The sequence below is a fragment of the Pipra filicauda genome, unplaced genomic scaffold, assembly GCF_003945595.2.
Source record: "Pipra filicauda isolate LSUMZ 115617 unplaced genomic scaffold, ASM394559v2 scaffold20_size4479445_pilon, whole genome shotgun sequence".
Lineage (NCBI taxonomy): Eukaryota > Metazoa > Chordata > Aves > Passeriformes > Pipridae > Pipra > Pipra filicauda.
In genome coordinates, this window is record NW_024104321.1 from 1090422 (window position 1) to 1103271 (window position 12850).

The window sequence follows — 12850 nt, forward strand, 5'->3', positions numbered from 1 at the left end:
CGCCCCGCTCATTAGCCCGTGCCGGGGGGCGGCCGGCCCAGCCCCCGCCCCGCCGTCCCTCCTCCCCGCCTCACTCCCATTCATTCCCAGCCCCTTCCTCTGCGCTCCTTCCCCTTCCCCGGCGCCGTCGGTCCGGCCGCCTCCACGCCGAGCGCCCGGCCGCGGCCAGGGCCCTCCGCGCCGCAGCCATGGCCGCCGAGGGGGTGGACGAGCGCTCCCCGCTGCTCTCCGCGCCCGGCTCCGGCAATGTCACCCCGACCGCGCCGCCCTACCTGCCGGACAGCAGCCCCCGAGGTAAGGCTGTGCCGGGCGGGGGGCGGCGGGGCCCTGGGGGCTGGCCCTGGCGCCGGCAGGGGCGCGGCGCCTCCGCGCGGGTGCGGCGATGCGGGGGCTCCCCCGCCTTGGCCGGCGAGGGGCGGCGGGGCCGGGCCGGGGGAGCCCCCGCCCTGCCCCGGCTGTGGGGGCGCGGGGGGGAACAACAGGTAACGCCGCGCAGGGCCGGGTGTAGGCCCTGCTCCCCGCCGTGCTCCCCGGCCTCGGCGCCTCAGCAGGAAGAATAAAAGACATTAAAACAATTGTTTGCAGGGGCAGAACAAGCCCGAACCGGTCTGCTTATTATAACTCTCTCTCATGCTGCAGCTTGCAGAGTGATTGCTGGACTTGGGTTCCCCCATTAATTAGGAGCAGGATTAGGTGGAAGATCCTGAGCCGAGCTGGGCACTGGCAGCTGCAGGAGGGGCGCAGCGCGGGGTCTCGCCGCGGTGTCAGGCGCAGGTCCCTGCGCTGTGCCGTCCATCGCAGTGCCACAGCCCGGGGTGCCCAGCTGCCATCGGCTCCTGTGCTGGCAGTCGGACTGAAATAACGAAGGGACTCGGTGCAATGTGGTAGTTGAAGTCCAAAACCACTAGGATGTCCTTGCAAACGCGTTTCAAGGCCATAGCTGGCTTTGGCTTTATTTTTAAAGCAAGTCAGATACTGTGGTTCCAAATCTGTAATCGTGGCATAATTATATGGTATTACCTTTCTTGCGCAGACTTAAGAAAATCATCTTGTTGATCAATACTGAATATTTAATAAGTAGGTGAAAAGATTTTACTTAGCAACTATAAATCAGGGTGTTTACAAAGTACATTAGTAGGTTTTTTTGGGGTTTTTTTTCAGTTAAATGTTTTAGAGCAGAAAGTGAGGTGTGGAGAAAGCTGAAGGAACAAAGAATCAATAAGATTAGAGTAGCTTTGCTAGCAGTAGCCTTTAAAATGTAAGATTATAATCCTTATCTCCCTAGCTCCGGTGTGTTGGTCTTTTCTTGTGGATTTCTATGTAATTGTATATATTTATGACATATATGTAACTAGAATGAGTGAGCATCTGTCTCTTTTGAATAATATTTAAACTCATGGAAAACTAGTTCTCTTTGTCTTAATATGACAATGTATTTCAGTTAGGGCTGTAACTGGTATTGACTGTTTACTTTCATTTGAATTGGACAAAGGAATATTGGAAAATCAGCAGAGGTTGGGGGTTTTGTTTTGTTTATTTGTTTTTTCCCCAATCAATTTGTGTAGGATTAGCATAATCTCCTAAATTAAAAAAAAAAAATTCCAGAAATCCATCTGAATTTGAATTCTGGTGTTTGATGTTTTTATTCTTAGTAGTCTTTATCCTGTAACCTTTACTTTTGTATACTTTTTTTAAAAGTTTTTATAGATTTAAAAAGTAATGAAAATGCATTAGATCAGTGACTCTTGTCTGAACCCAGGGTGAAACTCATGACCTGGTAAGGAGCTGGACCCCAGATTCTCATTTCAGGTGGTAGCTGTGTCCTGCTGAGCCTTCAGTGGGCATCTGTAATTCGTGGTAACTGGCTGGGCACCTGCGGTGGGGTGTGGTGCTTGAGATAAGTGGCTTGTTCCCAGAAGCGAAGAGGAACCAACTCTAGAGCTTTCTTAAACATCAAAGACCTCTTGTTCAGTCAGTCCATGAGCAAGCGTACTAGGTAGCCCTTCAAAACTGCTCTACAATAGTTACAAAAAGATAGCTGCAGAACAAAATCTTGCAGAACTGTGATATAGGCCCAGTAGCTCTACTTCCCTTGCTCTGTTTTCCTTAGTAAAAGGATCTATGCAAACTAAACCACGTTTCTAGCTAACAGGCAGCCTTTATCTCTCTCCCTAGTACAAGTCTAGATGTAGAGGGAACCAGCATTCTTGTGGAAAGTTGGGGTTTGCTTCCAAACCTCCTTCTGCAAGAGCGTCCTTGTTTAACATCACCTGACTGGTGTGGAGTGGCAGAGGAAGGAGGAAGAAGCCCTTTGCCCTTAAAACTACCACCTGAATGTACATTAATAGACTTATCCCTGTAATTAACTACTGTGCCCAATATGTCGTCCTGAGCTTTGAGAGGCCACAGTCTGAAAGTAGCCTTCTCTTCTCTTGTTGGGCTGCAGCTGGGAACTAGTTGACCCTTTTCAGTATAAGCTGAAGTGGTTGACTCCTGGTAATGGCTCAGTGTTTGTTCCTAATGATGGAAGCAAGCAAGAAAAATCTTTTCAGTGTGGATGTAGGCCAGAGAATTTGAGAAACTTTTCACATAGACAAAGGGTGGGACTGTCAGCTCTGCTCCCTGTAGTAAGGTGGTTATTCAGTGCCTTTTTTTTTTTCAGGGTGCCCTCTCCCCCCCCCCCCCCTTTCTTAGTTCTTAACTACCTATCTCTGACATAAATCATTTAACTTTTTCCCTCACCCACCCCCTCCTGGGTCATGATAAAGAATTATTTAATTTTTTCTTCTAAATCAAATAAACAAAACAAACTCATTTGTTTGACCCAAGTAAGCTGCAAGTGGTTCTCTGTGGTTTCTGCCCTTCAAATACCAAGGGAGGAAAGTGCACAAGCACCACAAGGAATTTCTCAGGTTGAATATGGGATATCTTCCATTCCATTGCTCTCCTGTGGGGGTGAGAAGGGACTCAGATGTACTGCATGGTAGAGCATTTTGCTAATCTTGCTGAACTAATTAGTGTTAAATTTTCTTTATTTTTTTAAAAGAAAAATTGGTAATATAGCTGCAAATTGGTATGTCAGCAGCAGGAAATTCAGTATCTCATTAAATGTCTCACAGTGTGTACATGAAACTTGCCTATAATCCAGTTGCGTCCAGCGTGACAGGCCTTTATGAACTGGTTTTAGGTATTATAGTTAGGCTGAAATTCAAGCTGTCAAAAAAAAAAAGGTCATACCAAAGTATGTTAATGTACTTTGAAACATTTTTATTAAGGGGTAATAAGCAGCAAACTCAGAGACAATGCCTTTATTTTCCTTTTCACCACCCCCATGCCCTCACCCTCTCCAATATACTTTTCTTTAAACTTAATTTTGGTGGCTTTTGCTGGTTTTGTTTTTTGGAGCTCTTCCAAATGCATGTTTTCTTTAAGCATGAAGGTTGCAGTGCCAAGATACTTCTGGCTTTCTGCTCCATAGCAAATGTCATTTGCTGCAGCACCACTCTGAAAAGCAGCCATTATTTCCTTGCTATCTGATATTTGCTGAGCCAGCAGGACAGGAACAGCGAGGCTGCTTACCTGGAAGCCAAGCAGCTCCAGTATGAGGCTGGAGAAGTGGCTGGCAGTGTCTGCAGGGGCTCTTGCACCTCAGTTAACCAGCTTTCAAACTCCTAAGAATTGTCACTTAGAAATAGGGTACAGAAAATTATAAGTGTCTAGAAGGGTATAGTTAGCAATTTTTAAAGTATTCCAGGATCATGGAAAGCTGAAAGGCTGGGGGCTGTGTGTCTATTTTTACGTTCTGGTACCCTTCCAGATATTGTTTGCCTTTCCTCAGTACTGCTGCCCTATTCCCAGCTGATAGAGTTAAGAAATTGCACTTTAAATGGAGAGGACAAAGTGAAAAAGTTCCAGAACACAATTGTTGCTTTTCAGAAAAGCACCCTTAAAGCTGGGAGTGAACTGTAGAGTTTGATATGTTGTTCTATTGCTACCTTTTTCCCAAGCCAGAAAGTGTCAGCTGCTCGCTGCAGGAGCAGTTAAGCAGCCTGCTGACTGCCAAAACCCCCTTGCAGCAGCCTTGACTTTGCCACTCGCAGGAAGACGCTGCTGTTCCTATCATCCAAAGCTCTAACCTGGTTTCTGCAGTGATCTACTAGACTCGAGGTTGTTTCCAATTGCCAAAGTGTGTGTGTATTGGGGTTTTGTCTTGTGTGTGTTTGTTTTGTTTGTTAATATCTCGTAATATCTCCTGTCTTGTATGTGGCAGTCTTACTTAAAATAGGGTATCATAGTACGGCAAAATATTGTGGGTTTTGTTTTTTTACTGGATGCTGCATTTTTTCAGGAATGTTATTCCTCAGAAACAGAAGAAATCACAACATTGTTACCTCATATCTCTAAATGATGTTGCTTTCTCTAACTGGTATATCAAAGCTGAAGGTGTGAAGTTCACTTGCTGAAGTAATGGAGCATAAGTGTGTGTCATGACTTCAAAATTGTATTGCTGCATATAAGTTAATTTTTTTCTCATCTGAAATAATTCAAGTATGTTGGATGTGATTCTGACACTTTTGAAGGTATCCACTGTTCTCCTGCTGCCTCTCTGAGTTAAAATCAAGCACAGGTCTGGGTCATTTGTAGACCAAGTGGCAAAGAGAGAGAGCGAGAGCACACTGAACAGCAATGCTGCTTCAAAGGTGTGGGATGACTTTTGGATCTGAAGGGCAGACAGGGTTTCTTATATCTCTCCAGCTTATGACATTCACTTTAAGAAGGTGAAGGAGTGATGAGTGCTTTCTTAGATGCTTAAATTTAATATTTTGGCTTGTCAGCTTTGATAGCAGCCTGTGATTTCTCTTGCCACCCTCCAGCAGATACTGTTCTGTTCAGTGCTGTTGGTAAACTGCAAGTAGGCTCATTTCTCATTGCTGCTCTGAAGAATTTGTTAGCTGCTTGGATGTAATTTTAAAAAAACTCACTGAAGTCCAAGGCTGCAGGTATTTCAAACTACTAGTATTTAAAAAAAGCTAACTATGAACTGCTGAATATGCCAATTCCATATTTGCTTACCTGAAGAGCCCTGAACTTGGTGAAATAAAAGTTGGTGCTATTACATGCCAAATAATTGTCATAATAAGCTTGTGAGAGATTGCCGTGTTGAATTATTTTCATTCCATGGATTCTTAAACCTTGAAGGTTCTTTAGCGTTTCTTCCCTGTTGCATTGTGGACTCAAGACTGGCAAAGTTGAAGTTTGCTCTTCCACAGAGGCCTAAGGCCACTACACTATATCCTTCCCTGTGTTAGCCTGTCCTAATTGACTAAAGACCACCTTGTCCATCCACACTTTGGCTCTTGGACAAGAAAAATATGTGGAACCCTTAAAAGCAGAAACTCTGACTTCATCTTTTTTTTTTTTTTTTTTTTTTCGAGATAGGATAAGTATGCTGTTGTTGTGCTCAAAAAAGAAGCATTTCATGCCACTTCCCATCCAAGATTTGTTTTCTTTACAGGACTGTTCTGTGTTTTTACCTGTAGTATTTGTTACTATATGATAAACACTTTGTCTATATTTCAGTCTTTTCAGATGTTTGTAAAGGCTGTTTATGACTCCTTTGCCTACCTTTGACTTCTGATGTGTCTTATTTTCTGGTTTTTTTTTTCTTCAAAAGCCAGTCTCTGGTTGCTACTAATCTGTAGTAGGTTTGGGGTTTATCTGAGTTTCCCCCCGCCCTGTGATTTCTAAAGACTGTGAAAAGTTGGTATGAAAATAAAGTTGCAGAGATGAGCATTTAGTTGGATCCTCATTTCTGGGCTGATTTAGTGTATTCATAGAATCATAGAATCAGCCGGGTTGGAAAGGACCTCTGAGATCATCAAGTCCAACCCTTGCTGTGTTTGTGTTGCTGGTTTGCTTTACCTACAACTATGGGTGATGTTTGTGTACACAGAAGCTGTGGAGAAGGGGAATGCAAACTTAGGTTTGTCTTTCTTTATGCTAACCATTAACTTCGAGTTGTTTGGGGGTTTTTTAATATTTTTTTTCTTTTTTTTGAGACTGCGACTTAGGGATGATATTTGCTGAAAGTGTTTTAGGATCCTGTAGTGTTTCAGCTGAGATTTCCTTATCTCTTGCAGCAGAGCTTCCTCCTCCATACACTGCTATTGCAAGTCCAGATGCCAGCGGTGTTCCTGTAATAAACTGCCGCGTGTGCCAGTCGCTAATCAATTTGGATGGCAAGCTACACCAACATGTGGTTAAGTGCACAGTTTGCAATGAAGCTACGGTAAAATGGATTTTTAGCATTTTCTTTTTGTGGAGGGAAGCGGGGGGGAAGCTGAAGTATGTGGTTGGTGGAATTCATGTCCTCACCTACAGAGGGTGAGTCCCTTCCTGCCATCCCTGCAAAGGAGCTGTGAGCCCAGCTGACTGCTGGTGTAGCTAGTGTGCAAGCTCAAGGGTTGCTGGCACAATAAATCTTCGTTTAGCTGGCTGTTCAGGATGTCTCCTGAGGAGGACAGAAAGCAAAGATGTCATTTAAGTAATTACTCTTCTGTAAAGAGCGATGAAATTGGTTTTGATGGGACAAAGAGAAATGAAGAATTTAGTTATTCTAAGTGTGGGAGAAGCAAAGTAACTACCCCACACCTTTCCCTGGATGTGTGCCCTCGACCTGCAGTACTATTCAGTCAATTGGTTAGGTTGACAGTAGACTACAATACAACAACTTTGAAATGCTAAGTTGTAGGTTCTTTTCCAGTGATCACTGGACCTATTTGTTTCTCCTTCTCTTTTGTTAATTCAAGTCTTCACTATTTAGCTCCTGCTTCTATTTTTCCTTCCTGCCAGTTTCAGGATACTGCAGGGCTCCACAGCTACTGGAAGCATTTGTATGAAAAACACAGGATTGGATTTATTATATGAAAAATACTTTAAATTATGTCCAGAAGGCAGGTAGCCTTAAAACTGCAGGAAAAGGGTTTTTTTCCACTTGAAAGAGAGAGTACAGAACCTGCCATTGATAGTCACTTTCCCTGCAGATATATAACATTTCAAGCCAAAGTATCTTGCAACTTTGGAATTGCTGTATGAAAGGGACACTGAAACTTGACTCCGAGGTTGGAGACAGATAATTTCAGTATAAAGTAAGATTAGAGTACAGTGATGTCTACATGTTCCCTTAGTGACTGAGAACCAGACTGTGATCCTTTCACTGTTGAATGAAGCCATTGAACCAGGCAAAGAGACTTGTTTGACTGTCATTTTTTTTTTAAATATACCACTCATTAAGCTCACATTTAAAAAAACAAAACTGAACTGAAGCCTTGAATTGTCATTGCTAAAATATGAATATTTTTTTTTCCTGAGTTTGCAGAATCTCTTGTTTTTTCTATTGAGGAAATTTTTACTTCTTTGTCTGGGAAGAGAGAAAAAACTTCTAATTTTGTCTTGACTGTGAAGTTTCCTCTGTAAGAGGAACTGTATTTCTCTGTTAGCAAGAACTTGTCGCTGAAGTTGTTCTGCTTTGTCATACTGTTCTGTGGAAAAAAATGAATTGCTATGACTTCTGATGTGTGTTCTCTGGTGGTTGTGTTTTTTTTTTTTTTTTTTTTTTTTTTTTTTTTTTTTTTTTTTTTTTTTTTTTTTTTTTTTTTTTTTTTTTTGTTTAGCCAATCAAAAACCCTCCTTCAGGGAAGAAGTATGTTAGATGTCAATGTAACTGTCTCCTTATCTGTAAGGATACGTCTCGGAAAATAGGCTGTCCAAGACCAAACTGGTAAGGATAAAATACTCTAAATGCGTTGCGATAGTTTTCTTTAAAGCAACAATTCTCTTTGTGTTGAATTTTTAAAATTAAAAAATGTTCAAGGCTGGGCCTCTGCATGTGGACACTTAACAGAGCATTACTGAATTACTACAGACATAGGTAGTGCTAGTGTCAATTTTGAATATATTTTTTTTTTTAAGATAAGAGGAAAAAAAGTTTCTTCTTCTTCTTCTTCTATTTAGTGTTAGTCTCAGATGTGTGTCCCCCATTTTATCTACTTCATAAGGAAAAAAAATGATATAAAGAACAACAGAGAAGAAAATCCACTTCTTGTTTCTGGGACTTAACATTCACAATTTCTTGCAGACTTAAATATTATAAACACACAGGATGCTCCCTTTGCTTAGTTCAGAGCAGGGACTCCAGAATGAAATGGGAGAGGAAGCAGTCCTGTTCTCCCTCCTGTTTATGCTGAGTTTTCATTTTCCTCTCAACTCTTTACTTTTGGTGTTAAAGATCCCACTGAGGTAGGAGTAGTTTGATTGTAAGTGGTACAGCTCTAACATGAGAAATGGAGATGAAAGCTAAATCTGCAGACACATGAATGGAAGCTCTACCATACCAAGTGCCCTAGTCACCAATGTATTGGCTGTTCTGATTTTGAAACAGTTTGAGAGTTGTGGGAATTTTTCTTTTTAATAATGCAGTGTTGGGGAGGACTTCAAAACATTCCAAACACTTTCTCAGAGTGCAAGAATGTTCATGGGATACTTCAGTTATCACATGGTTGCTAACTAAACTGAATCAGAAATGCTGTAATTTTATTAAAATAATTTCAAAAGTATATATCTCAACAGTTTCCCTAAGATAGTCTGTGTATTTGTCTTGCTAGAAACTGAGCAAAATTGGTGTACTTTGAAGGAGAGAGTTGGGAGTAAGACTCCAGATTGAATGAAGAGAGGCCATCCAGAACACAATTTTGATTGTATATGGAGAGAGATGCAATGCAAGTTAAATAATGCTTTAATTTTCCCCTTCAGTTTTTCATGCTAAGAAGTCTCATCCTGATTCTGAGTTGGTTAATTTGGTTACTGTCATTTTGGACTGACAGATTTTATAATTAAACTTGAAACAAGTTAAACATAAAAGCAAATACTTACAGACTGTTTTTTAAAGTAAACTGATTGCATTTAGTCAACCTGGGGTGGTTTTCTTTCTTAGTTTACTCAATTTGAGTTGAATTTTTACTGTACAAATGTGGAAATGCTGCTTATATTGACGTGATTGTCAGTAGCGTGGGAAGGAGAACTAGGTTATGGAAGAGTCCATACTCTTTCTACGTGTTTTACATAGGTACGTACATTTCAATTCACGGGCTTGCTCAGCTCGGGTATTAAGATTTCATTCTCCTGATGAGTGTTTCTGCCATATGCTGGCAAGTCTTTGATCTCTACAGGGTTCAGGCTTGCATGGCTGATCTTGGAGTGAAAGCAATGTTATCAAAACTGAAAAGGAAAACAGTTCAGAGAGAGACCAAAACTGGGTGCATCAGCTGTTTTTAACAAGCAGATTGTAGTTAAAAAGTGTAAAAATATTTGGTAGCGAGTTGCTTAAATTGCTAATTGCTTAAATGCATCGTCCTTCTCTTTTACTAGCTTAATTACATGTGTATCTAATGTTCTTAACGCAGTAGACGCATCATTACTCTTGGTCCAGTAATGCTGATTCCAGAAGAGCAGCCAGCTCAGCCTGCCTTGCCAGTTCAACCAGATGGAACTAGAGTGGTGTGTGGGCATTGTGGAAATACTTTCCTTGTAAGTAAAGCACCAGGTTCTCCTTCTCACCTCACTGTGCTATCCCTCAAGGTATTTGTTGTAAGCACTTCTAAGGGGTGTATTGCCTCACTCTCTGGCATCAGTGAGGAACTAAAGCTTCTTCTGTCCTCATATTGCTGTGGATGTATAGTCTGTATTTGGTTATCTTTATAAGCATTTCAAGAAAACTTTTAGCAGTCTTTCTGTGTGTGGATGGATAAAGCTTAAAGTCTGTCTTACTGCTTAGCGATGTGAGAGTGGACAGTGCTGAAAAACAAAGTTTTGCTTCCAGATTCTGTTTAGTCTTGCAGTGGTGGCTGTGTTCTGCAGTGGCTAAGAGAGCGGTTCTGTCATTGCTGTATGGATCCCTGAAAGCTGTTTATGGCACTTGCCCACTGGCATATCTGTCAGTTGTTACAGACTGGAGGTTTTGGTTTATATGTGAGGCTGACAGTTGTTCCCATTTTTTAAGTGGAAGGATGCAAGAATATTTTTCTGGTTTTGAACTGTTTGCAGCCTTCTAAATGGATAAGAGGCTGCCATACTTGAACAGTACACAAGTTAGCTTTAGCTTCATCATTCAGCAGTGCTTGAATGTCTGTCAGGTTTGTGAGTTATGGGAATGGCTATGATAAGTGGTACAGCTGAAGGAACCACATAGTCCCGACAGCGGTGTTACGTTCCTGAAACAAAGGATTGTAAGATACGTAAAGACCAGAGAATACTCAAGGAAAAAGAAAACTTAGGGAATGGCAGTCCATGTTGCTTTGTAGCAGGGAGAGAAGGGTTTGTTTGTGACGGGCTCTATAATGGAGTAGACTTCTGCCTTCGGATTTTACTTCAGGTTTATGGATCAGTGAGGCGCTTTAGTGGCTCAACCCAGGCCATCACTGCGAACACCACCCAGCCCCCCTGCCCGGATAGGAGGAAAATTGGACAAAAGGCAAAACTCATGGGTTGAGGTAAAAACAATTCTATGATTGAAACAAAAAACCCCAGTACTACTAATGATGACAATAATAATAGTAATGAAAAGAGAGGGAGAGAGGAACAAGTGATGTGCAATACAATTGCTCACCACCCGCTGACCGATGCCCAGCCAGTCTCTCAGCAGCAATCAGTGTCTCTCAGCCAACTTCCCCCAGTTTATATATCAAACACGATATTCTGTGGTATGGAATATCCCTTTGGCCAGTTCAGCTCAGCTGTCCTGCCTATGCTCTCTTGAGTTCCTTGTGCACCTGGTTTGTTGGCAGAGCATGAGAAACTGAAAAGTCCTTGACTTAGGGGAAACACTACTTAGCAACAACTAAAACATTAGTTTGTTACCAACATTGTTACTGAATCTAAAACACAGCACTGTACCAGCTACTAAGAAGAAAATTGATAATCCCAGCTGAAACCAGGACAGGTGTGCTATAATGGTTTGACTACTATAGTAGGTGATGAATGCAGGAAGCAGGAAATAGCCCTTATACTTCTCATTTTATTTTTTCAGAGGAAATTAGAAATTTGATTATGAATTTACAAGTAATGTGCTAACTGAAAAGCCATTAGAGAGATGCTCGAGAAATATTCTGTCTGGTAATTCTACCTATATATTGAAAAAAATATATTTCTCTTATAACCCTTGCTGAAGAGCAGAAAGTAATGGAAGGTAACTGAAGGTAGCTGAAGTGGGTTTTCTGCTTGCCTTTTTTTTTTTGTCTGTCTTTGGGGACTTTCATAAGCACGGGATTTTTACTTGGCTTTATCCCCTATTTGCTTTATATAAGTACAACCTAAATCACCTTTGTTCTTTACACAATGAACTACTTCAGGTGAAAATAAGGGGAAAAACCTAAACCCATAAAGGCTGTTTTTTCCTGTAACTACTAGATTATGCCTTAAAAGGCTAAGTTTTTTCTATTTTGGGATTTGTGCATGTGACTTTAGATCTAATTATTGCTTTAGGGAACTGCGACATTTTGAACTTCATAGTTCTATCTGCCACTAAGACAAATTTGTCACTTTGTGGTACATCGAAAAGAAAATTTCCAAATCACTAGAAGTAGGAAGTTTGGTATTCTTTTGTGCTGAGTTATCAAGACACAAACCCATTTTTTTCTCACTTCACGCAGCTTTTCCACCAGACTTTTGCTTCTCTTGTTTTCTGTAATTATGTCTGAGATTCTCCAAATAAAAGTTTTAGTTAATAAAAATCACAAAATTGCTTGGATTTCAGAGTGAGCAGAGAAAGTGTTTTAGCCAGCCTGGAAACTCGGCTCCTGCGTGGGTATTATTTCTGCCTTTTGCCATCTCCACATTGTAAAGAAGATACATAATGCTAGATGCATCTCTCAGCAATTCAGTAGGTTGTCCCTTTTACTTGACAGTTAAAAAATAAATAGAATAGACAAGCAAAGCTGGAATCCCTGGAGTGGGAAAATCAAATTGTCATTTGCATGTTCTGTTTTCTTTTAAGAGTATCAACTTGTTGACCACTTTCCAAGATTTTTTTTTCCATATGAAAAAATCAGTATGGGCTGTGCTTTCCCTGCCTCTACACATGTGGGGGTGTTTTTACAGATTATGAAAAGCACTCTCCATACTATGGAGTGCCTTAAAGTTTGTCTGTCTTAGCTGTCAGGCTTAGTACTAAAGTTATACTGTAGCTGAACTATCCGTAATTATTCACATTTTATTAATGAGATCTTTTTTTCCCTTGGTAACCTGATAGAAGTTTTTTCTGTGTTAAGATTTCCACTGTTTCTGGGAGATTTGGAGTTGAGACAAGTGGAAAAAGGGGTAGAATAGAAAAGGAGAGCAGGACAAGGGTTTAACTATGTTGCTAAATCACGATTTGATCTGGTTTGGGCTTTTTTGAGTGCTTCTGGACTTGGACTGTGACAGTTACTGTTTCTACCAGCAGTAAGTCATTCCCTGCAACCCCCCCCCCACCTCCTGAGGGACCTCTGCCTGTGATAGTCTGTGGCTGTCAGAGACTGAGTTGCCTTTGGAAATGGTGGTGAACAAGGGACGGCTGTCCCTGTGTTGTCCCCCTCTCTGCCATCTTCCTGCTACAGTCCTGCTTGCAGACACCTCAAGGACAAGAAGTCAGGAGCAAGCTATGGAAGCCACAGGCTGTAGGCTAAGCACTGTGCTTTGTCAATTTAATTTATTTTTTTTTAAAACTAATCAAATATGAAAATTATTTCTTCTGAAATAATTGAATAGAAAACCCTTTAAACTTTCCAAAAAACTTGAGCGAGTTTTAACCTGCAGA

The 12850-nt window shown here is 41.3% G+C and overlaps 1 protein-coding gene across 1 annotated transcript in view; it reads left to right on the forward strand.

Annotated features, from left to right (window-relative positions):
- Nucleotides 1-79: 79 nt before the first annotated feature.
- PIP4P2 (phosphatidylinositol-4,5-bisphosphate 4-phosphatase 2) overlaps nt 80-12850 on the forward strand; it is a 24335-nt gene continuing 11564 nt past the window's right edge. The window contains exons 1-4 of the mRNA XM_027737362.1: nt 80-294; nt 6141-6289; nt 7674-7780; nt 9462-9585. Coding sequence (XP_027593163.1) covers nt 189-294; nt 6141-6289; nt 7674-7780; nt 9462-9585 — 486 coding nt within the window. The 5' untranslated portion in view covers nt 80-188. The remainder of the gene's footprint in view (nt 295-6140; nt 6290-7673; nt 7781-9461; nt 9586-12850) is intronic.